At 46.2% G+C, this 25,413-nt stretch overlaps 1 protein-coding gene across 2 annotated transcripts in view; it reads right to left on the minus strand.

Moving 5' to 3' along the window:
• Positions 1–10,097: 10,097 nt before the first annotated feature.
• Positions 10,098–25,413, minus strand: part of LOC142559890 (excitatory amino acid transporter 3-like) — a 50,589-nt gene continuing 35,273 nt past the window's right edge. For both annotated transcript variants that reach the window (XM_075671578.1, XM_075671577.1), the window contains exons 3-10: positions 23,085–23,400; positions 21,892–21,934; positions 21,624–21,666; positions 19,942–20,125; positions 18,453–18,686; positions 17,521–17,715; positions 15,675–15,809; positions 10,098–12,596 (exon numbers count right to left, since the gene is read on the minus strand). In XM_075671578.1, coding sequence (XP_075527693.1) covers positions 12,455–12,596; positions 15,675–15,809; positions 17,521–17,715; positions 18,453–18,686; positions 19,942–20,125; positions 21,624–21,666; positions 21,892–21,934; positions 23,085–23,400 — 1,292 coding nt within the window. In that variant the 3' untranslated portion in view covers positions 10,098–12,454. The remainder of the gene's footprint in view (positions 12,597–15,674; positions 15,810–17,520; positions 17,716–18,452; positions 18,687–19,941; positions 20,126–21,623; positions 21,667–21,891; positions 21,935–23,084; positions 23,401–25,413) is intronic.

A 25,413-nucleotide genomic window follows, 5' to 3' on the forward strand; every position in this document is an offset into this window, starting at 1 on the left:
GATCCTGGGGGTTGAGCCGATGCCGTGCGCTCGGACCTTGAAGGGCCCCCGGCGGAGGCAACACACCTCTTTGGCCTCTGCTTCAAATAGATGGCACCTCCAGACTGGCCCACCTGGAGGAAATCGGCAGTCGCCTTTTCCTGTCCTTCTCTCCAATCTTTGTCTTTCTCTCTCGCCTTTTCATCTGTCCTGTCTTCTCTTCCCTTCTTATTACTTCCTAATTTCCTGGCGGCAAGGGTTAACCGTGTGTAATATATTCAGTCTTGGGTATATTTATAGTGGCTGTTATAGCGGCGATGTATGGCTGGCGTTTGCAGGTATTATCCCAACCTAGGGCCGTATAAGGTAAAACTATGCCAATATGTTTTTATTCCGATCTCCTGACGTCAAATTTGCGTAACCGCCGACGCAAGCATCGGGCGGTCACCTGCAGGGTTGTCTGAACAAACCAATCAAATGCTCCCCTCTTTCATAGGAGATCACTTTTGTTTTCTTCAAAAAAGAATAACATTGCCTGCACTGAGCGGCTTGTCTTATATAATTGGCTCACAAGAGGCGAGGAGTATGCTCAGGTGGAGAGGGATTCGATGGGGCCGAGCCACTTCACTGAATATCGATAACCGGATGAAGAGAGTGGTGCGGGCATCTGCGATTAGTCCGCTTTCCCTTATTTAACTCGCGGTGGCTGGTCGAAAATCGCGGCGGCATGCAACAGAAGCTTAAGAATGACGCTAAAATGGTTCCTCAGCAAAGAAGAGTTGGCAGAACGAGGTCGTAAGCGCGCCGAAAGTGCTCGAAAACGTTACACGGCCACGCAAAAAGATTTATTATATGCAAATAAACCCATGCTCTCCGGCAGGTGCGAGTAGCCAGCGCGTGAGCGATCGGCGGCAGCCATCGTTTATTCCTTTCGGAAAGGGGCAGCCTGCGGCTATTCAGAAGAAAATTCAGTTTTGTTCGGCATATTAATGCATCTTTAATGCGTACACGTCACTTTGACGCGGTGAGTTTTTGCGGTTTTTGCGGTTTTGTGACAGGAAGGTGAAGTGGGTGCTGCCCGAAAGCTTTTGACCAATAGCTGGCGGCGACTCGCGAAGAGGCGTCGAATCCGAAATAACTATTTTTCTTTTTTGGGTCAACTCATGCATAATCAGTGTGTACACGTCATATCAGATTGGGAGGTATCGCGGTTTTCCTGACGTCGCGTGACAGACAGGTGAAGTGGGGGTGGTGCCGATAGTTTTTGGCCAATCGCGGAGGGCTGATGACAGAATTGGAAAAGAAAAGTTTGGAATAGTTTTAAAGTTATAGCGCCCCTGAACACGTGATCATGTCGCGATAAATTTGAGCGTCTTCCGTCGAGGCGCTATACCCGCGCCCAGCGTGTACGCTCTTCCGAAACGACCCCGGCCGCGACAGCAACGCGCAGCCGACGCATTCGCAGCTTGCAAAGAAGACGATACACGTATACGTTGCAATAAACGACCGAAAGTATACTAGCCAATGGGGATAAAATGAGCACAGAGTGGTTGGCATATCACTCCCACAGAAGCGCACGTCAATTACAACGTATGCAAGAAAGAGGAGGCGTGCAGACAGAACACAAGAGTAGACACAACATCTACTCTTGTGTCCTGTATGCACGCCTCACCTTTTTTGCATACTGAACCCTTACCAACTAGCTCAGCTTTCTGTAGTTCTAAAGTTACAACCTACCGGGGAGGGAAAGGGCGCGCGGCGAGCCTTTCCTCCTCTCTGGCTTGTGCTATTCGGCGCGGCGCTGCTTGAAAGTATTGCTGTCGCGTGCTGCGGAACGATTGGGAGATGTTTTCGCTCGTACTTTGGGAAATTTACGCGACCTTTGGGGAACCAGCAGAACCAGTCTATAGCGTTTCGGTGCATCGGTAACCACAATATGCGGAAATATCTCTTGGGGGCGCAAACATGTGACGCCCATCATCAGCCGAAATCAGTGTGTGTGCGTGTGCGTGTGTGTGTGTGTGTGTGTGTGTGTGTGTGTGTGTGTGTGTGTGTGTGTGTGTGTGTGTGTGTGTGTGTGTGTGTGTGTGTGTGTGCGTGTGTGTGCGTGCGTGCGTGTGTGTTGAACGCTTGTCAAAGTATGATAGCTCAACTTCTTCCGTAGCAGAACGGTATACCGTTCTGCTACGGAAGAAGTTGAGCTATTATACTTTTTATTATACCCACGCTGTTACGATAGTCGTGTATGTTTCATTGCTCCTAAACCGCTGTTTATAACTAAAGAATACCGATATAAGTTAACATCAGTGAATGGAATTTTCAGAAGTACACAATTGATATCCGTGGATGATTGCAGGCTCAAACACGCGCGCACACATCGCAGTGCGTGCTCCGTCCGCCTCAACGCCATCGGAAAGTCCGGCCGTGCCGACTTTATGCACCTCAGTACGTCTCGCAGAACTGTTTTCCACGCAGAAGACGTCACGGCATGGAGGAAAACGCCCATGCCGTGGCTTCAGCTCTGGTGACAGATTGGTGGGGTGGCGGCATCGATGTTCTCGAAAAGCAGTAGTGCTGCACTATTTTGTAGTAAGTGTGTATTTCTTGTGGACTGGGGTACTCTTGCGTCTTTTTTAGTGCCCGGTTGCAGTGACCTTGAGCTATCGTGTGTGCACGATGGTTTCCGCTTGAAACCAGCGCTGAGCGTATACCTGACATACAAGACGGAGCGCTCGCACAAGACAGCATGCCGACTACCGATAGATGGCGCCACCACGTGCGCATATGGTGGCGCCTACGAAAAAACGCCCGCCAGCGCAGCGCAACGTGTTGGGGCGATTTTCTGAGAGAGAGAAAGCGAAGAGGATGCATGGCTTCGCGGCTTGTGAATGCTGGCTGCGTGACGTCAGGCTCCATCCAAGTTGATTTACTTCTTCCAACGACGCATCCAGCAAGGAAGCGCGGAGAGGAGCGGACTGCGCATGTCCGACGCGATCAACACGTGGAACAGACCGAGGTGACGTCCGAGCGGCGGCATCGTCAATTGCCGAGGTGGCGCGCAGGAGCGATGCAGTTTAAGGTCCCGCTATACATCATTGAGGGACGCAGTTGCATGACGTCGTTTCGTAGGTGCTGTCGCTTACGATGGACTTTGTACGCAAAAGGAGCGCGAATGCACGCCGCTGGGGCTGTTGTTTTGGCTCCGGCATAGCCGCGTGGTCCCAGCGGCGACGCAGCTCAGGTTTACCACACCAGCAGAACTGCGAGTGAGTGATGATTTCGGTTCTTGATGTGTTGTTGTATCCTGCTGCTTGGCGACGCGCGCTGCGAAAGTATTGGGCCGAGCAAATATTCTCAACAGGACTGTCGGCTGCTGCAGCAAAAGTCAAGAGACGACTCGGCACATTGTAATGGAATCTCCCAAAAATTGAATCGCCGAAGTATCCTTACGTTATTTGAATGCAAAACCATTGCGACTTCTTAATTAACTGGTTAGTTCATGATACGTGACGTCATACATTGTCACGTGTCCTTCACAACTCTATCTTAATCCACTTTGCTCTAATTTGTACCAACCTTAATCCACCTCAGTCAACTTTAATCACCTCAGTCCTCCTTAATCCATTTTAATCCACTTTCTTTCACCTTCGATGACTTCACCATAATTCACTTTACTCCATCTTAAGTCCCCTTCTCTAGCTTCTTCTTTTAACTTTAATTCACTGCTCTCTATTCACCTTAATTGCCATTAATTACCCATAATTACTAGCAATTAACGTTTTTATACCATTTACTATCTTCTGTATCGCTACTGACGTCATACAAGACGCTGATGGCGTCACACTGATTTTTGGTACCACTTGTTGCGGGCAACGCTGGTTTTTCTGCCTCATGGGACGTACGAGTACAATGCTTTCGCACTAATATTGCTACGCGTCTATACTGAAAGCGAAAGGAAAGAGCCGTCGCTGGAAAAAGACGACGAAGAGGACGATGTCACCCTGTATGCGAGCTGTCCGCTAATTTGGTTAGAGCCTTGCATCTCAGTGTAAATGCACCCTGTATATAATTAGACTATATGTGTTTTCTTGAAGTAACAATACTCACCCAGCCAAAACCGCGGGCACACGTACCACTATGCGTTTTGGTTCAAAGCTGATGTCATTGTCACCTGGTCAGCGAGCTGGTCAAGCAAGGGGCGTTTAGAGTATTGGCGGGAAAAAATACGGGGAAGAGACGGGGCGGTGCTTGTGACAGGAATAGAAGCAGTGCGAGGTAAAGTAGATACAGGCAACGTGCTAGACTGCAATAGATGTAGTAAAACCTGATTAACCCATGCAGTCTAGGTGACTACATGTCGCCACCCCGTTCCAAAGGGGATACCATTAGAAATAATAATCCTCATCATCATCGAGATTTGTCTCGTCGCGCACTTACAACAATGAAGTGTTCTTTTTTTGTTCAACAAAACAGACTGGTGGGCTAGTTCGTTTTGCATGTTAATAGTGTTAAAACTATTACTTGCACCACGAATCGCAAGTAATCCAAAAAAATTGTGGAAATTAGTTAAGGCTAATAATAAAGATGAGGTCAGGATCTCACCGATAACAGATGAAGGTAACATCCTTATCAGTGATGAAGACAAGGCAACCTGCTTTAACCAATATATCGCCTCTGTTTTTTCGGACTCGGCACCACGGCTTACCCCAGTTACCGTGGGTGCCACTTCTGAGGTCATGTCTGACATTACAATCACTAGGTCTGGTATTCTTAATCTTCTTCGTAGTCTAAAACGTAATTCTGCTCCTGGCCCTGACGGAATACCGAATACCGAATGGAAAATAGGAAATGTAGTGCCTATTCATAAGAAAGGACGGAGGGACAGCGTTCCTTGTAAGACACTTGAACACGTAATTTACACGAACATTTGTTCCCATCTTAGTAATAATAATTTCTTTGTAGATTATCAGCATGGGTTTATATAAGGGAGGTCTTGTGTTACACGCCTAAATTAATTTTTCCGAAGACATATTTACCTCATTCGATAATGGTTTTCAAACTGACTGCATTCTTCTTGATTTTCAGAAGGCATTTGACAAAGTTTGTCACGCTCTTCTCTCTCATAAACTGTCCGCTCTCGGTTTACCCCGAGATATTCTTCTATTGCTGCAAAATTATCTAACTGACCGTTCACAGAAAATAATTATAAATGAAGCTGAATCTAATACCCCTCCTGTGTCATCCGGAGTACCACAGGGCTCTGTTCTAGGGCCTCTTTATTTTTCTAATTTATGTTAATGATATTGGTGCTGGAATAACATAAAAAATCCGGCTGTACACTGATAACTGTGTTTTATACAAGGAAATTAAAAATGATTCAGACCGATTAGCTTTGCAGACAGATCTCCATAGTATATCCCGTTGGTGTCAAAACTGGCTTATGTGTTTAAATGTATCCAAGTGCTGCTTTATCCGTTTCACCAGAAAGCGTAACCCCATGCAATCAAATTATCACATTAATGGTCAGCCCCTCGCCACAGTTAACGAAGCTAAATTTAAAAATACCTAGTAGTTACCTTTTCTTCAAGTTTGTCATGGAATCGCCACGTTCAATGTATAACCAGAGTCCTGGTATAACTCAGAAGGCAGGTCGCGTTCTTAACTTCATTAAAATAAATTTCAAGCATGTCCCGCAAACTGTTAGGGAAACACTATGTGTAACCAATATCGGACCTATCCTTGAATATGCCTGCGTTGTGTGGGACCCTCGCACGCAGCTTCTCATGAATAGCTTAGAAGCTATCCAGAACCGCGCCGTTCGCTTTGTAACTAGTTGTTATCAATTTCCCAGCAGCATCTCCAATAATAAACGTCCAATTAACTGGGTGGACCTTTCCTTGCGCCGTGAACGATTCCGCCTCGTATTTTTGCGGGACGTACTGTACAATGAAACACCGTTAGTTAAAAGTAGAGATTTACAGGCACCGAGTTACATGCCTGAACGACGAGATTACAGTTTACAGATTAAAGAAAGTTTTGCCCACACGGCTGTTTATAAGAACTCGTTTTTTCCGCGCACCATCAGTGCGTAGAACCGGCTGCGTCCTGACATTATTGAAACTGCTGCTGATCGTGCATGGTTTTCCGATATGCTTAGTCACTATGTGTAGCTTGTTCATTTTTTTTGTCCAGTGATTGATTGGCCGTGTTTGTTGCTTGTGTTTATTTATTACTTTGGTAAAATGAAGTGTTTTTCTACCTCACCACACCCTTTACTGCAATGCCAATCAGGACGCTGTATTTTAAGCCTGTATTTATTTAATTGGCAACTTTGGTGCTGTCAAGTGTTCCTTTACTTTGCCTCGTCTACCCTTCTGTAATGCCCACCAGGGCGATATGTAGGTACTTGAATAAATAAATTAATTAACATGTTTTTTTCTGCCGCTTGAGTGTTTGTCTCGCGGATGTAATAGCCGTGTACAGCTGCTATGGACGCTAGCACTGTTCCTGTCTCATGCGTTTAGGTGGTCACCATTACCCTTCTTGCGCATAATGTTTCACAGTGCTGACAATTCTTTTACCGCGCCTTCGGTCGATCTGCGAACGCCGATGCTCCCTTTGGTTCTTCCGCGGTTTGAGTTTTGAGCCTTTTTTTGGGCGAGTCCAGGTTCACAAGCTCTTTTGAGTTGAAAGAACGATTTCCCAACGTCGATAAATATCTTGCTTGATGAAGATCAGGAAGAAGGAAGATGAAAGCAAGGAAATAAAAACTGAAAATAGAAGACCTTCCTGCGCGCTGATCATTACGAATACTTTCCAACTCGCTCAACTCAAACAATTTACGTTTATTTTGCGATATCATTTTTTTATTGCTCATAATTGTAAATGAACTTCCGACTCACTGTTAGAGAAAGGAAATGAGTTCAGCCTAAGAAGCTAATAGAAGGCGATATCGAGGACGAAGTTGGTGACCGTAGCAAAGTGGAAGGAACTGTTCAAGAAGGAGCGACTTCATTTGGAAATGGGGTATATTTGAGAGAAAAGGCGACGATTAGGGATTCAATAGTGAGAATTTTCCCATAAAATTGTAGAGTTCGTTCTCTCGGGGCGAAGAAGGAGCAGCCACAAGATGACGGCATATCTTTTCAAGGTTATATCCGCCCCTGGGTCGGCACAAGTGGACGCTCAAACATCAGCCAATACCTATTTCGGGCTGTATGCGCGTCTACACATCGACACACGTACTCGCGCCCACGCATACTCGCCAACGCTCACTCGCGCTCATACTCACTTTCATTCGCACTTCTGGGCACTCACTCCTTCATTTAATTTCATTTATTTACTTTCGGGGCCGTACAGACACCACAGGGAAGAGTGGCAATAATAATTAATAAAAATGGCTAATGAGACAATACATGATCACAGAGAGCCTACTTGAACACGTCTTGGTGACGATGGAGGTGGGAAGGCGATGCCAGTCTTAGCTTTCGGAATGAAGGCTTCGAAGTTGCTCTTGCACCCAGCTACCCCAAGTAGTACCCTGTACCCCAACTTTCATACGATGATAAACGCGGGATGACGAGTGACTTGGAGGCGAAAAAAAAAGATGTCACTCTCAGCTCATTATTAGTGTAATATATTTGACGAAACAGGCATAAGCGGAAAATACGATGTCTGGTATAAAGGATCGGCACGTCAAGTTTTTGCTTCCTGCGAGAAACGCTCGCTAGTAGTTAGGATAAATTTAGCGGATTGGTTTTGAAGTGATTCTAAGGACTATGTCATCGAGCCAGTACACGGGTCCAATATGGCTGAAGCGTACTCGAATTCAGAAGGTGAGAGTGTTTTGTATAGCAGAATGGAAGGGAACCAAGACGGAAATTCTGGCGAAGAAAACCAAGGGTACTGTTAGAGAGAGAGAGAGAGAGAGACAGAAGAAGGGAAATGCAGGGAGGTTAACCAGATGGATAGATCCGGTTTGCTATCCTACGCTGGGGAGCGGGGGGAGGAGGAGCTGAAGTGGTAGCAGAGTGGAGATAAAGAAAGAAAGGAGCATAGACATACAATCACAGTCAAATACTTGTTAATAACATGACGTACATACTTCTGGCACCACAGGTTAGTGATATGGACGCCTAGATACTGTCGACGAATTGAAGAGGGCAACCGTTTAGATCATAGCCCTGAGGTGTTAACTGGTCAGTTTTCCGAGACACCCGCATTGTTTTACATTTGTTAATGTTTAGTTTTATAAACCATATATCCCACTAAAAGGAAGTTTTATTGAGGTCAGATTGAAGGAAGGAGATGCCATACAGATTAGAAATTACCCGGTACAGAACGCAGTCGTCTGTTAAGAGCCTAGAATCAGGCAGGCCATTCGTGTATATAAGAAAAAGAAGACGCCCAAGGACTGACCCCTGAGGAACACTCGATGTTACACAACATGATTTAGAGTCATGATAATTAACAGACGCATGCAGCGTCCTATTCTGTAAGAAAGATTCAAACCATTTAAGCAAGCTACAATCAAGATTGAGTGCATTCAGTTTCAATAATAGTAGTCGATGTGAGGCGGTGTCAAAAGCTTTCGCTAAGTCAAGGAAGATGCATTCAGTCACTGAAGATCGAACTAAATCGGGTGAAACATCAATAGTAAAAGTTAGGTTCGAGTCTCACAAGAATAATGTTTACGAAAAGCATGCTTCTGTGGGCTATTAGACTTCAGAAAACTAATAAGTCTGTCATCGCCAGACTTGTGGACTGGAATCGCGTTCCAGTCCGTTGACTGCAGTAGAGCAGATTTTTGCTCATATCCACTCACACTGACCAGTGACACTTACGTTGGTTGAAAGTCGCCGCTAACCGGCACTGACTCTTCAGACTGCACGTCCACTCAGATTCATCGGTACTTTGATCCCGTCCGCGTCCACTCAGACCTTTTGTCACTCACTCGCACTCTATCCTAGCTTTGTGAAATCACTGTGGAGCAACTATGAGTCGGGGTACTTGTGAGTGAATATGCTGACCCGTGGATGCGTCCTTAGCTAGCACCATCCTCCTCCTCAAAATGGTGCTGAGATCAGAGCGAGATCGGCGGCATAGTTGCTCCTTTACATGGCAGCAACCATATACAGCTCACGGAAGCGTTGACAGACACAACAGTCAGTGCCGTGTCAGCGTCATTGCACGAAGCGCAGCTGCGAAAGCAACGAGGGTACGTGTACGCGCGCTGAGCGTCCTCCTGTCCGAACATCGTCTGCCAGGTACTGATATGGTACTCCATTCAGCCAGACATAACCCCCATGCTGTGTATCAGTTCGTCTGTCTATTGCGACCGCCGAGTTAACAATTGTGTGCCGACATGAGCCACGGGAGACGATGGTCAACCGCAACAGGTGGGAGTTCCATGGAGCGTGCTTAAAGGCGCATGTGCGCATTTCTCCTTCCGTTGTAAGCGTATAAGTAGTAGGGGCCTTGTCGAGCTTGATGGAATAGCACAGCAGACGATTCTGGGACAGGAGGATGCTCCGCGCGCATGCGCCTGCCCTCGCTACTTTCGCAGGTGCACCCCATGAATCGGCCCTGACCGTCGTGTTCAACCCTCCGGCGAGATTATTAAAGAAATGGATACCTGTGCAAAGCTTTTACAACACAAACACGCGCGCACGCGCGCACACATACACTTCTAAGTTTATATAGTTTATATTGTTTCGGTTTAATAATTTCGACTTTGGTGTATGTACTAGCTGTCTTTATGGTTTCGTCATTTGCATAGTTTCATCTTTTTTGCTTAGGTGTATAGTGTGTGGAAGTAAACATTCAGATGCTTATGTTCTTGTAAAGCTGTCATTACTGCTTGTATACTATTGACTTGAAGCTGATAGGATGTTCCTGAGCTGTTAAGAAAAGCTATTCAAAGTAGGTAATTCGTAGGTATTCAGTCGATTCGTCGTGTTTCATCGATAACTGGACTCGTACATCTACTTATGTGTCGTCATAGCCGTCCCACGGGGCCACGCACGGGACACATGAACTTCCTTTGTTATAGTGGGTGGCCGTAATGTCATTCCTGCAATATCCTGCTTTTGCGAGAAAATTCACACAGTGACAACACGTGAAATAAATTACCTTTTATTTAACAATGGCCGTGATGATCAAGGACTGAAGGTCGCCTGCTGTTGCTTTATGTACAAGTGCATCGAAAGCTGATGTCTTACAGCAGCAAACGCTCCCATCCCCGCCCTCGCATTTCATTTTCTTTTTCTTTCTTTGGACGTTCACACCGGAGTAACTGTGAGGGATAAGGTAAATGGGACGAACCTAGGCACTGGGCTTGCACTTGACCGTTTACAAGAGACTGACTCGCAGCTCTGTGCTAAGTACATTCACAGCCTAATAAGAAGGTTAGCGTACAATGTGTCGGGGCAGACGGAACTCTGTGTTTGGAAGTCACTGTGTGGCGCACAAGACAGCAAATACTTTCCGCCCTTCCAGACTCGCCTATTTACTGTAAGCAACGTGAGGAGTGGCGTCATAACTTTGGGCCGAGGAGGGGCGGGGGAGCAGGTGGACTTAGGCGCAGTATCGATTCGAAACAACATGCTTTATAACGGAGTACAGAGCAAGTAATCTCCGAACCCACCGTCCTTGATCTTGATACGCCCGTGTTGGAGTTAACCATAAATAAAGGTCAATATATACACGCAAAATTTTCTAAATATTTCGCTAAGAATCGCGCTAATACTGCCACTGATCACAAAACTTTTACTTTATATAATTTATACAATATTCTTCTTTAAATATCGAAATAACCTCATATATGCACCCGAAGGAAACAATAATTACCAGCGTTCGTCGCTTCATTGCGGCCTATAATAAATGATAAATGTCGTGCATTTAAACTCGTATCGCTATGTGCGCACAGCGCAATAGCGGCCATGGCGAAATGCATGACGGACGAGGATGAAATAAGTGACACCGAGTTCGACTAGGCTGCTCGACCTTCGCACGTAAGCTTTCGTCAGCGTATGCGTCACCTTGAGTCATTGGCCAACGTTTTACCATCTTAAAGTAAGACAGTTTACAGGAACAGGTACAATCGAGAAAAACAAATGTGAATGGTTTGCGTGGCATCTTGTGGCATTGCAGGTAACGAGGATGAAAATTAACCTAGATCTGCACATACAATGAAGGGTACGCTTCTCTAACTTCTCAAATGTTCTTTCTTTAATTGCCCAATTTAGTCGCACAAACGGGACGGTTAACGAAAAGGGATGTCTTAAAGAATGATTGTCCGACTGACAGGAAGAGCTCTCGAAAAACTATTTTACATGATTTCTGGATTACGAGTACGCGTTGAGTGAGAAAGCATAACGAGTAAACTTGAGAGCAAAATCAACTTTCCAGCCTTCCTGTGGCAGGCGGTAAGGTGAAGCTTTGCCGACTGTTGCAGGCAGTATAAATAGTTTCTTACGAAGATCACCAGAGAGAAACCTTGCGCTAGTGTCCGGCAGGAGTCGCCAATAGGGAGGTTGAAACAGTGTGAAACTGATAGGAATTACGTGGCCTATGTACCGTAGCTTTTCGACGACCTTTTTTTATAAACACGCTGTGACTTAAGGTTGTGGAAGTTATCAGTTCAATATAGCAGCCTTTCATTGTTGTGATCCGACATTGTTGGAGCTCCGCGTAGAATAACACGTTTAGTATATCGTAAAAGTGTTCACCCTGTGCAGCTGTTACTGCTAATATATTACACAGACTTAACGATGGACATGAGCCAAGGACCATGCATTGTTTCCAGAAGTTGCTGTGATAACGTGGACAAATCGCGCTTTTCTCATTTTGACAATTTTGATAATAAATAAACGCTGTGATTGCGTTATGAAAAAAAAAAACTTGAGATTTTGCCAAGAACCAGAGTTTGCATAACCAAGCGTAAGCGCTATGTGAACGAGAAAGGGTCTAAGAGAAACGCTAAGGAAGCCAGCCATACGGAACCGGCCCGTGGCGAAGCCGAAACTAATGTAGTAAATTTTCAACGTGGCTTAAGTACTGTAGCAACAGACTGTCCTCTGCTGGGCCTCATACGAGCCTGCATAGTTTCACCGTGGTCTCCAATATCATGCGCGATTCCTGCGCCTTGCCCGATTTCGGAGGCCATGATTTCACCCTCTGAACCAGGCAGATCTCAGCGCGCGCTGCGATTCGTCGATAGTAGTGCTCGCGTCGCTAGCAGGCATTTGAAACCACGTGGAGTCTTCAGCTGGCGTTCGAACTAGGTATACTCGCGGATTAATATAAAAACCTGACGAATTGTTTCATGGCTTCCGCAGCCACGCGAGTTACGCCACGGTTGAAAACGAGCCGCAGAAGTCCTTTTCCCAGCGTGCGATTTGACCTCTCACATCTAGAGTGACCGTGGACGACCCTCTGTACCATTTAAAGCCAGGCCAGCAAGGACAACTGTCGTCTACATTGACGTGATGACGGTGTCCTTGGAGCCCCGACCATCTGAGCTTTGAGGCTTCTCCAGGTCCTTCAGACTGAGGCGTTCGACGACGCAGGCACCAACGGCGTCGCCCAAGACGTTGATGGCTGTGCGGAAGCGATCTCTGTAACAAAGCACACACAACAACGGCGTCAAATGCGAACTGAACTTGATGGCATATCAATGAAAACTCTATGCCGCAGCCACTAAGAAAATAACAAAGATTACTTAACGCGTTTCACTACACAGGAAAATATTATAGTCATTTACGCAACACATAAATAGCGATGCTGCACGTCAGGGATTGCAGGATACGTACTATTACTAACTTAACCTAAATTTCGCAGACGAACTTATAGTGTATTTGCGGCACAGGCTATAAACGCCGGGTTTAAACCCATCAGTAAAATTCCTTTCTTGCGTAATTTGCGGTTGGAGCAGCGTAAATGCTTGAATCTGCGCACTCTTACCATGTGCACCCGCCTAATCGCAATGTAAGAGCCTTGTAAAACTGTACGAGAATGTGAGCATGTACAGTGCCGTTCAGTACTGTTGTAGAGCGCGCGAGCGGACGGACGGACGGATGCTATAAGCGTCCCCTTTGGAACAGGGCGGTGGGTTGCGCCACCAAGCTCTTGCTGTTATACTGCCTAATGTTCTACCTAGGTTAAACAATTAAAAAAAAAACACTATGAACTACCACACCCAAATTTTCTGATCCCCTATTGCGAACTGTGATTTTGTACGTCTCCCTTTTTGTCGTTTCGCTGCTTTTCTTCCATCAATCCTCCAATCGCCTCTTACTAATGTCTATTGCGGACCTGTTTGCTTTACCACTGCTCCCGCAGAATCCAAGGGCTTCAAGGAGGCCAGTGGTGCCTAAATCGACCGCCGGGTAGACGTCTTCACATTCTAACAAGACATGCTACATAGTTTCTCTAGCTTTACCGCAGCAAGCACATGCTTCTTCTTCCTTCTTATATCTAGCTTTATAGGTGCGTGTTCTAAGGCATCCCGATCTCGCTTCGAAATGAAATGAGCTTCCCTTTGAGTTATCATAAATTGTTTCTTTCCTGATTTCGTTTTTTTCCTCTTAAGTAGTTACTCATGGCAGGTTTCTTTTCCATTGCCGCCACCCATGAGATTATTTCAGCCTCTCTGACTTCCCGCTTGACCTTCTTTGTTGCTGTTTTGCCCAACCTACTGGCCGCATACTTGCTGGCAAGCTTCCTAGTTCTTTTCCTCCACTGTGAATCAATGTTTTTCCAGTACAGAAACTTGAAAACTCTCCCAGCCCATTTACTTTCTTCCATATTCCTCAGCGGTTCTTCATACTGAATTTTACTGCAATATTCCAGGCTTTCCTCTGCAGGGCGACACCTGGCAGCAGTTGCTGGGTCCGAGATAGCGTTCCCAGGAGCATGTGCAGCCTAACAGACATGTAGAAATGCTTTTGACGAGTGGCGACATTTAAAAGCGCCTTTGTTTCTACTAGTCTACACTCGGTCTGAGGGTGCTTGCGACACGGCAAATGCCATATATATAGAATGAAGCGTATGGGCAGATAACGCGCGCAGGCCTTTTCGCAATAAATGAAGCGTACTCACAGACTGTTCGAGATAACAAAGCCGCTTACGAACATCGGCTCTAGTTAGATGCAACACGGGCAAGTTTCTGTGTTTATTAGGCCACGCATGCTCCTGATCACACTATCCGGCCAGAGCAAAGCCGGCCGTTCGCGATCTCTACACAGCAGTGGACAGCACTGTACTCTCTTGTGTTTCATGATCGCGAGATACGGGCAGCCGAACAGACGTCGTTGCGATGTGTTTTAAGCGTCCGGAATTGCGAGCAAGAAACGTGGTACAGGAGGACAATTTGATGTCATAAAGTACTATTAACCGCAAGAATGGTAGCTTTAGCGGTGGCATCAAGGATTCCATGTGAATAGAAAATAGAAGTCACTAAGAAGTGACCCAGTGTACATAACAATCGACCATTCTGTCCTCATGCGCACATGATGTTTCCAAGCGTTGAGGGAGACATTGTGTTCAGGCACTATAGGCCGCGAACAAGTTTTACCGGTGGGAAACTAGAGGAAAGCGAATATCATAAAGGTCGTTTGTATATCAACAGAACAGGTTGCCAGAAGCAGCCGCGGTTGCTTAGTGGCTATGGTGTTGAGCTGCTAAGCACGAGGTCGCGGGATCGAATCCCGGCCACGCGGGCCGCATTTCCATGGGGGCGAAATGCGAAAACACCCGTGTACTTAGATTTAGGGGCACGTTAAAGAACCCTAAGTGGTCCAAATTCCCGGAGTCCCCCACTACGGCGTGCCTCATAATCAGATTGGGGTTTTGGCACGTAAAACCCCATAATTCAATTCAGGTTGCCAAAGGCATCCCGTAATATCGTGTATGCCGCGCTACCGAAATTAGGTTTGTCTACGCGCAGCGAACTGTTTTTTTTTTTTCTTCTGAGATTGCACCTCAGAACACAAAATACTGAAAAAAGCTGCTGTACTGCGTTTTGAACTGCCGCTATGAGATACGGTGAGGTATTACTCGGTGGAACATTATTTGTGCGATATGTTCACGTGTATACATTTTTAACGTCATGCAATTTACATAGCAATGGTTATCTAATGTGTTTCTGGCAGCACATCATGTGGGAGATGTCACGCACATTTTCACCGCCGCAAACACCCTATATAGTTTTCATGTCGTGAATGTTGAAAGAAAGGACATGAGATGTCGATTACACTTGCAAGTATTCATATGAAGAATGCCACTCAAGAAAACATACCATTACGCACAGTGTGAACGCAGCTGATTTATGCAAGTCGCTGTTTAAATCCATGCCATACAGTTGCACTCAAAGAAAGAGCAATCGCATGCACTGGAGGAAAACTTTCTCCCCTGGAAGCTCGTGCCGGAATAATTGGTAAGTTTCCGACTTCCGATATACTCAGCGCTGCTGAAGAAGATATATCTTTAGCAACATGTTGAATGTGTGTGAATATCTGAGCAATGCCAAAATATATTTCTACTGCTGTACAGCCTTTTTTTCTTGCATTTCTCATTCAAGGCAAGTTCTTGTACGCATGCTTCGCTTGAACGGACTTTCATTTATGCGAATACTTTACAGAAATCCCCTGAAATTCGTTCAAGCGAAGTTTAACCGTACTCTCGTAGATGCTTACAGGAACCAGTCGACGACGATGATGAGTGTGATGTCGTCAGCAGGGAGCCCGACCGCATTCAGTACCATCACCATGGTAACCAGGCCCGCTTGCGGGATTCCAGCGGCGCCGATGCTGGCAGCGGTTGCCGTGACGCTGCAGTGACGTGCACATCCTCCATTGCGAAATCATTTCAACGTAACCCCAGAAATACATCAAGCTACACACGCGTTGCGGATAGGCAAACAATGCAAGTGGTGTCAAGCCGTCAGAGTAACTAAGCCCGGCCCTCTGGTCATGTTCAAGACTTAGAGCGACAGACAACCGCTCGGAACATGAATCGAGATAACCCCGCTGATGGAATGATTACCTATCGCAGTGGCTAAAACGAGCCATGTTTTTCTCATTAAACCTGGATTTATGTTTGATTCGTCTCTAAAAGTCGCGAAAAATGACCTTTGGCGGCCCACGCAGCAAAAACATGAAGCTGCATAAGAGGTCCACCCCGTGACCTTCTACTAGTGAACGCGGTTACTGTCTTTTTATTAGTATTCAAATGCAGTATACTTTCTGTTGTTATAAAGAGTTGTTCCAGACTGAAAATGTGCACATAAGCCTTGGTTTGTAGTGAGCAGAAAAGTGGCGTTGCCTTCGCCTTTGGTTTTGATGACTTGGCTTGGCTCGTCTATCGACAGAACGACGACGGGTGTGAGCCAGTCATGACGTAGGCGTGTACTTGGGGAAAAACGTGGTACAAATATGTCGTCGGTGTACAATATGTCGTCTCTCGTCGGTTTGTGCCAGTATAAGGTGTGGGCGATATCACGCATATTTTCATCACCGCAAACACCCTACTTTATGTCATGGATGTAGAAAGAAAGGACGTGAGATGTCGCTTACACTCGCAACTATTCATACGACGAATGCCACTCAAGAGAACATGCACGGCGATCATCTTTAAGCTTAATGAAATTTTTAAAGATAGTATGTTGCAGATAGCATAATTCTTGTCCTTGAGCTGGATCATTCAGAGTCGGGCATTACTTGCACGAGAAATCGAAACACAGATTCGGCTAATCAACAAAATTCCACTAATTATCTTTTAAATCCATTACTTTACGGTGCATATTGCAATTTACAAATTGTAGCCGGTGAGCTTGCATGAGGTGTCCACTTGAAATGGATTTTCAGGACGACACCAGTTTCGGGGTATTATTCCCCGAAGTGTGCAACGAGCTACATGGGCGTTACAATTACTTCTGTGCTTCGATGTATAAAAAAGCGTTTTGTTAAGGAAGTAGGTGGAACAACACTGCATTTTATGGCACGTTTGATGGCGCATATATCCAAACTTTCGTCATTCTGGAAATTCATTCCAAGTAGATACACCTTGCAAATTCGCCGGCTACAATTCATAAATCGCAATATGTCCCGTAAAGTTATTTTTAAGTTATTAGTGAATTTTTGGTAATTAGATGAATGTGTGTTTCGATTTCTCATGCTAGTAAAGTCCGCTTCTTCGAATAGTCCAGCTCAAGGAGAAGTGTTATGTTATCTGTCACAGGCGATTTCTAAAAATGCCGTAAAACTTAAAAATGATCACCCTGTATACAATTAGGCTCACTGTGAACGCAAAAATGGCTTACACTTGAATTATCTATGTGCATTAAGAGCGAAAGCTCATTCACTTGCCTGGGCTCTACCTTTTAGGAAATCGAACCTCTACAGATTGCAATAAAGCGCGATTAGTTTTACAAAACGATATGAACGCATTTTTATTTTCATCACCGCTGACGGTGGCGTCTCCCGCAGTGCGCCAGTGGCGCGTGGACGGACGCGTGTGAAGCTCTGTGGATAGACGATGTACCTGATGGCGATGACCTTGCCGACGTCCAGGGGCACTTTTCGCACCTGGGCGATGAAGATGGCGGCCACGGCTTCGTACAGTGCCGTTCCGTCCATGTTGATGGTGGCTCCGATGGGGATGCAGAAGCGGACCACCTTCGGGTCCACCTTCACCTTGTCTTCCAGCGTCGATATGGTCACCGGTAGCGTAGCAGAGCTGCGAACGCAGCGACTTGACTATACTAGGCAAACGGTCCGTATAGTTTGTTGGTTTCTCGTGCGATAAATTCGGTTAAATCCAGTATTGCTCGAAGGGAAGGGAAGAGTATAGAGAGAGCCACCTATCCCCCGCTGTAAACGGGGGGGGGAGGGGGGGAGGGTAATCGTTCTTTCAAACACTGAACAGAGTGCAAACGCGTCGCGCTACAACTCGTCGCTTCAGGTACCCGTCCTACTTGTTAAGCACTTGACACGTCCCATGGGGCTAACGGTACGTTGTACTTACAGCTTCAGATTAGGACGAAAGAAGTCACAAATGTTTAAGGACGTGCTGAATGGTAACTTACATTTTAATTTCTTGAGATTGATGCAACGTCTCCGATAGGACGGAAGTAATTGACTCACCAATCTTAAGTAATACTAAATTGTCTAGTTTTACGTCCCGAATCTGCGCAGTTGCCTATGATGGACGCCGAGGTGGAGAGGTGCTCGCTAATTATGATAATCTGCGGTCCACCTAAGATACACCTAATTTTTTTTTCCAACTACGTCAGCTGCGGTTTCGCAGAGTCAAATCGAGAGATGTCCTGGGCAGGGATCCAGTTGTAGCAAGTTCAAGCTGGGTACCGTGCTATTTCGAGCCTTATAAGCCATCGCATCTCAAATCCGTAGAGATCTGGCAGGTGCACAGGCATTGATGTCGCGAGAGAAGGATCACGCGGGAGGCTCCCGTACCTGGAAGCGGTGCCGAATGCAGTGGCGATGGCCTGCAGCATGTCGAGCAGGAAGCGGAAGGGCGGCTGCCGCATGACGAGCCAATAGATCAGCGGCAGCACCACGAAGCCGTGTAGAAGGAGGCCCACCAGAACGGTCAGGGTGTACAGGCCAACCTGACCGGCCACTATCGAGAAGTCCTGCATCTCCAGCATCTTGGCCATCACCAGGAACATGACGCCCACGGGCGAGAACCTGCACGCGCAGAACATTTTCGTGCCTGCCAAAAATCGCTGGGATTTTGGCGCTGTCGCTGCGAAGAATTATCTTTCATAACGAACCGCCGAAGGAGTCTGCCCGGGATTTCGGCGTTACACGGCAAGTGCGTAAACACCTTGGTTCGAGTCACTCGAACCGCACACGGTGAGCGGTTTTTCATCGTTCTCCTTCGAATCTATACGCGCCCGCCCGCAAGCGCGTCTGTAACTTGAAATGCCGGCAGCGCTTATCTGCCCAATTAAGTATATATATTTGGAAAGTACGCCAGGCTCAAAGTGCTTATGGCTGCCTTATTTAGTGCATGACATTTGCATTAAAGAAATAATGCTTGTGGTTTGAGAACGAACTAGACAAAGTAAATATTAGCAGGGCACTGTCATTGGAGCGTCGTACGCAGGACAAGTGAGAAGCGCTTAGAAGTGTGTCGTCGTGTTCAGGCTAAGTTTGATAGCGGCTTCACATCCTCACGTTGGTCGTTTCTATGGAGTCTGCTTGGATTCGATAGTTCTCACCGTACATCCAACGACAAATGTCTTGCCTATTCCGCAGGCAGTGTTGTGTGCTTCCTTCTCATTAAAAAAAAAAATGGAAGAAAGCCATAGCGCATGAAGATGGCGTCCACATTATTTCTGTCATCCCGGTTTTCGCATTCACAGGCCCCTCTCATCAACTTTGCCGGTGAAGGTTTCGGTATCATAAAATCTGACTTTCTGTGAACGGCTAGCCTCTGTCATTCCAAACCAGGGCGGAGAAGCTGCACTGATCTATCTGTTTGCGCTGCTTGCGTACTTCTGGCAAGCTACATATATCAACGTCGTAAGGCATCGATTATTGCGAGGTGTTGATCTCTGTCTTTTTTAATAAGTCAGTCCCGTACGCAAACAGCATGATGGATATTCAGCAAAATTATATCACAGTGGCAAAAAAGGGGGCGGTGAGACTTCGCAGGAATTTCGCGCGCTCCCGGCTGAATGGTATTCAACTAAGCTAATTGGTTCATGGCTAAGGCAAGTTAAAATGCTAAGCGGAATGCGCGGAAGAAAAGGGAGACGACACACGCTAAGCATATAGTTCAGCGATGTGCTTGTTGCGTCTCCATTTAGTCACGTGTCTTCAGGTCAGCTGTTCTAACTCGCCTTATTCTAATGGCTACCTGAACAGAGTACAACGCTGCTATGTAGGCGTCATAGAAAACAAGTTCACTTGAAAAGAAGACACTTGCGTGGCTCACCAAACGACTAGCTTGGTGATGATCATCATGGCGTCGGATAGGCAGGTGAATATGTCGAGCAGGGGCTTTCCGCTCTCGCCCATCTGTCCCACGGTGGCTCCCAGCGCGATGCAGAAAACGATGAGGCCCAGGATGTTCGTGCCGGGGTCTTGCACCGTCTTGTAGTCCCAGTCGTACATAGATGCTGGCCAAAGTAGAGTGATCGAGTCAAGCCGCATCTCCCATCTTGTGCTTATTTCACTCACACACTTGGATTGCAAACACGTGGATTGCAAAAACCTTCTTCATCTACTCTAGTATTCTGCGACAAATTACTGTGTGAACCACCAACCAAAAATTGTTTCACTAACGCATCTTTGTCGACGCAGTTTTTTTCTTTTTTTTGCTCTTTAATTCGCCGGGATGACCGCAATGTATATGTAGTAAAAATGTTTTGAAAATTTTATAAGCTTAAGGAACTAAAAAAAAAATGTGTGTTAAAGAATCGGGCCATGGTGACCCTGAGACCTGCGATCGCTTGGGCCTGGGGACTGACAACTGAAAATCTTCGGAAGCGCCTTAATTAGCACGCTACACCGCCTGTGGCGGGCATTCATGACCAGCTACGGGAGTATCAAGTACAGGTTGTTCATGGAGTCCATACTCAAGACAGATTTCTAGAGGACTATACCCGTTGCTTAACCCACAACAAACTGTCAATCTCACTGTTCCAGTACCTGCATCACACAGCGCCGCAGGCGTTTGTTAGCTGCTCTCTACTTCATGCGCAGTCTTGGCCCGTTAAAGGAGCTCTGTTTTAGGTCGGTGGTTCACTCAGCACAGTTCACTTGCTGTATAGTCTATGTTGCGGCCGTCTCGGTTGCCATCACATCGTTGGCTACGCCTCCACCCTTACGGCTTATCGTGTTGCAACTCGGCCATCTCCTTTCGTGCTACGCAATAGCTCACGATGCGTCTAGTATCGGTTCATTGTGGATCTTTGACCGGTCTGCCCTTCTCGACCTTTCTGTCACCAAACTTCTCACTCGCTCAGTTCGAATCAGTACAGACAACCAGATGGTTATCCGGAATGCAGCATTAGGGAATTCCGACGAAGTGAGTGTGCAAGTCGTTTCTTCCTCGTTAAGGTTGCCCAGGCGACACTTGGAATTCTCTGAAGCTAGATTTGTCCCTGCGTGGTCACGTTCACTGGGGCCTCACCTTTACGCAATAATGCTGCTGCCAGTTTTTCACCCAAAGTCTGCCGATTAGCCCAACAATTGCTCGTCGATAGGTCCTAATATATTGCTCTGACATTTACAGTGCGAGCTGTGCGCTACAACATTATTTTGGAAAGTGACACGAACGCCTCTGTACGCTGGTATACGAAATGACTGTGTCCCGCATGTGCCGTTTGCACCTCTATATTAAGTAAGGGCAACGAAACAGAGCCCAAAATAGATGGACTTGTTTTTTTACGTGTACACAATGCCTTATAAATATGCCTACATAATCTCTTTCAGGATGACCCACGCTCTTTTTTGCCATGTTAAGCATTGAAAAGGCCATGCACTCGCAAAGGGCGCGTACATTTCCCGATATTTGTGAATTTTTTTCTTTATTGCTGAAAAAAAAAAAAACTCAATGGTTGAAGTGCAATAATTCTTCGTCTCCAGCGTGGGATAAATATAGCGCGAACTTACTATTGGTCGCATTTCCTGGTGGCTTGATAACAATCGTCGAAAACTGGGTCGAAGAGAAAAGATAAATATGACTATTAGAAATAAAAATAAAAACTGTTTCAGGTGGTCTGCAAGTTCAGTCCTTTTTATAATAGCAACTTAAGATAGGTTGACCGCGATTATGGCATTTTTGTGACGGCGGAAATCGAACATGCCGAATCCGAAATATTTTAATAGGCACATTACAATGCGAGAGCGCGCGGCATTATACGAGCAGAGGAAGACTTACTTGCGTGACACAGGCTTCAATCACGTTAGGTGGGAAAGCGTTTCTGGAAAGAAGAAAATATCGATTACGGAACTCGATTCAAGCCATATGGACGACGCTCCTTCGGCCTGCCTCTCCCACTCGGCCAAGTTTCATTTCTGTCGCTTCTCTAAAGTGCGCCGACATCTCTTTACAGTCTATTTTTACCATGTATTGGAATGGAAAGTAAGAAATAACGTGCAGGTCTTGCTTTAGTTTATAAGTTTGAAATTAAGAAGAGGTCTGCCAGCATTTTCCTCACTGGAAGTCTTGGTCAAGGCTTACGCACTTTTCGAAGTGTTAGATTGCAGTTCAAGCTTTGTAACAAATTGCAGATAGGATAAGTTACCCTTTGTGAAAATAAGATGTTGGTGTGCCATGTTGGCTTACATTTTAGAACAAGGCTCCAGCGCACAACCTGCACCAAGTTTGAAACGAGTGGTCGTGAGTCGTGAGGAGGAGGAGCGGTGTGGCCTGCTGCAGGCGGACCTGACCTTGCAAAAGTCCGGTAATTGCTCCTCACGAACGCCTCCTATCAACCACCTGAACAACCTATCTGAAACACTTCACAGTACAACTAACAGCACCAGGTTCCAAAAACAAGGCGACTCGGAGCCTAGTGCACTGCGCGTTTTGCGAACCACGACGGCACATACAAGTGACGTTAAGGTGAAAGCCGGCTCATACCCGAAAAAAGCAGCGTCTAGTCCAGTGATGCAAAAATATAAAAAATACCATCACCAGGAATTGCTCATACCCACGTGAGCGAGCAAAGATGCAATGGCTGAATATTAATGAAGAAACGAAAGAACGAAGGAACCAAAGAATGGAAGAACGGGCGAAAGAACAAAGAAAAAAACGAAGGAAAGAAATAAATAAAAAAGACAGAAAGAAAGAAAGAGCCTTTAGGTAGAGCAATTAGGTGCTCGCATGTGCCGTTGAGGGGGTTGACCTACAGCGCCGCACGTTTACTTCACACTGCAGCTCGTTATGTGTCGCAAGGAGTCTGACCCCTCCGATCGCATACTTAATGCATTACCACGTGTGCAGCAGGCTTTCCCCTTAACGTGCTACAGGAGTGTAACATGCTGCCGAATTCTCTTGTTTCCGCGACGTAACCGGATATTTGGACGGGAGGTGCTTCGGCCCCTCCCAGAGTTGTCGTCTACGCGCACCTGATGAGGTCCATGAGCGTGTCGGCGGTGGTGACGAGCCGCGCCTTGGACTCCTTGGAGGTGGACGTGTCGCTGTCGCCGGCGCCGGGCTGCAGGCCCGTGACGAGCACGATGCCCAGCACGATGGCCAGGAAGGTGGTGGAGAAGTAGTACACGACGGCGCGCAGGCCGATCCGGCCCGAGAGGCGCGCGTCCAGCGCCCCCACGGCGGCCACCATGCTCGAAGTGATCAGGGGCAGGATGAGGCCGCGCAGCATGCGCAGGAACATCTCGCCCGGGAAGTTGATGTACATCAGCTGGCGCTTCGAGAACGGCCCTGCGCGCCGCGTGACACACGACATACACGCATCATTGCATCGTCGTTATTGGCACTACGCACGATACACGATTTCGAGCAAATCGACTGACTGCGATTTCATCACTCGAGAATACCTGCCATATGCGCTCCAACGCTTGATTATTGCGCAATGATATGTTAAAAAAAAAACGAAATTCCGGGTTTTTTTTTTTTTTTTTTTTGCGCTAGAACCACGATATCATCACGACGCGCGTCGTGGTGGCTTCATTTCGACCGCCTGGGGATGGATTTGTGGATGGATACAACTGCGGTTCACCTAAATCTAAGTACACGAGTGTTTTTTTTGCATTTCGCCCCCATCTAGATGTGGTTGCCGCGGCCGGGGATCGAACCCGCACCTTCGAGCTCTGCAGCACAGCCCCAGAACTACCACGGTTATATCTTGAGCGTTATAATTAAAGGCATTCACCAAGAAACATTTATAGACGCTCAACATTTACTTCGTGCACGCGAAGCCGAGGGATATAGGGATACTCAACATTCTCTCTAGCAATTCTAACACGGTTTGACCTCGGACTGCTCCGGTGGCTCCATTAGCAAGGATGGTCTTATTGGTCGATGCAGGAACGCCTATATGTTTCAGTCTTACTTTTTTGCTTTTGTTTCTACGTTTTATTTTCGTTTTGCTTTGCCGATGTTCCATTTGTTTGAAGTCACTGCGGCGTCACTTGCTTTTCCTGGTGGCATTTCCACTCTCGAGAAGTTTAGTTCTGCCCTCTACTTAGTGGATTGCTTCTCCCTTGCAACGGTATGTTTTGGCTACGGTGTCCTGCTGCAGAGAATTAGGCAGTCGTTTCGACTCGTGGAGACGATGGCTAAAGTAGCCGTGGTGCAAAATGCAACAGCGTTCAGTTATTGAGATTTAGGCGCGCGCAACGTGAGTGCGCATTATTGAAAACATGGCTTTGATCAAAGTTCAGCACCGCGTTCTTGAAAAATTTATTATTATTATTATTATTATTATTATTATTATTATTATTATTATTATTATTATTATTATTATTATTATTATTATTATTATTATTATTATTAAAGGTGGGGACGTCCTTATCGCTCTTGATAGCACGATAGAATGTGTCCGTCGCTTGAATCTAGAGTGCGGTCATGGCGGTCTTTGCATAGACATGCGCTGTTCAGGTGGGGAACGGCTGTTGCTTGGTGCATTCTACTTAGCACCTGACGTAACTCTTGTAGCGTTTGGTCTAATCCTGGCATTAATTGAAACCGTTATAATTTCGCGTAATAACTACTAAGTGTTAATTATTGATGACATTAATGTACCCGGAATTTCAGGGATTAGTGATACTGTCTGCGAGAATTCCTTTTATATTTCTAAAAAATGCCACTGCTTACTTGACTTTATCTCATTTACTTCCATGCAGGAGCTAAACTTCACTGAGACCTGCTGTGGCAACGCTCTGTATCTCTGACTACGAATATTAATATTGTTTCCGTCATGCGTAGCAACGTTCATCAGGTTGCGCCAGATAAGTTCCACCCTCCCTTAAGTGTTCCTTTAATTCTGGCAGCTCAGGAACGCAGCATCTGTTCCGATAAGGACACCAAACGCAGCTTCAGCATTTCCCTTGGAGACTACATTGGCTTATACCATTATCTTCAGAATGCTGACTGGTCCTTCGTAGATGGGGCAGTTGATATTAATGAACAAGTTAATTTGTTTACGGAAGTCATTGAACATGGCATGCGCATATTCATACTTATAAAACCAGTCAAAAAGTCAAAGTTCCTTAATTGGTTTTCTAAAGAACTAAAAATGACAATAAAACTGAAAGACCATGTACACAGAAAATCGGGCATACAGAACCTAGATAGATAGATCGAGAGATAAAAGGAAGGCGGGGATGTTAACCAGTCAAGAGTCCGGTTGGCTACCCTGCGCTGGGAGGAGAAGAGGAATAAAAAGAAGGGGCAGAGAGAGACAGATGGAGGTAGAGAGACGTGCACGGACAG

Source organism: Dermacentor variabilis, chromosome 10, assembly GCF_050947875.1.
Source record: "Dermacentor variabilis isolate Ectoservices chromosome 10, ASM5094787v1, whole genome shotgun sequence".
Lineage (NCBI taxonomy): Eukaryota > Metazoa > Arthropoda > Arachnida > Ixodida > Ixodidae > Dermacentor > Dermacentor variabilis.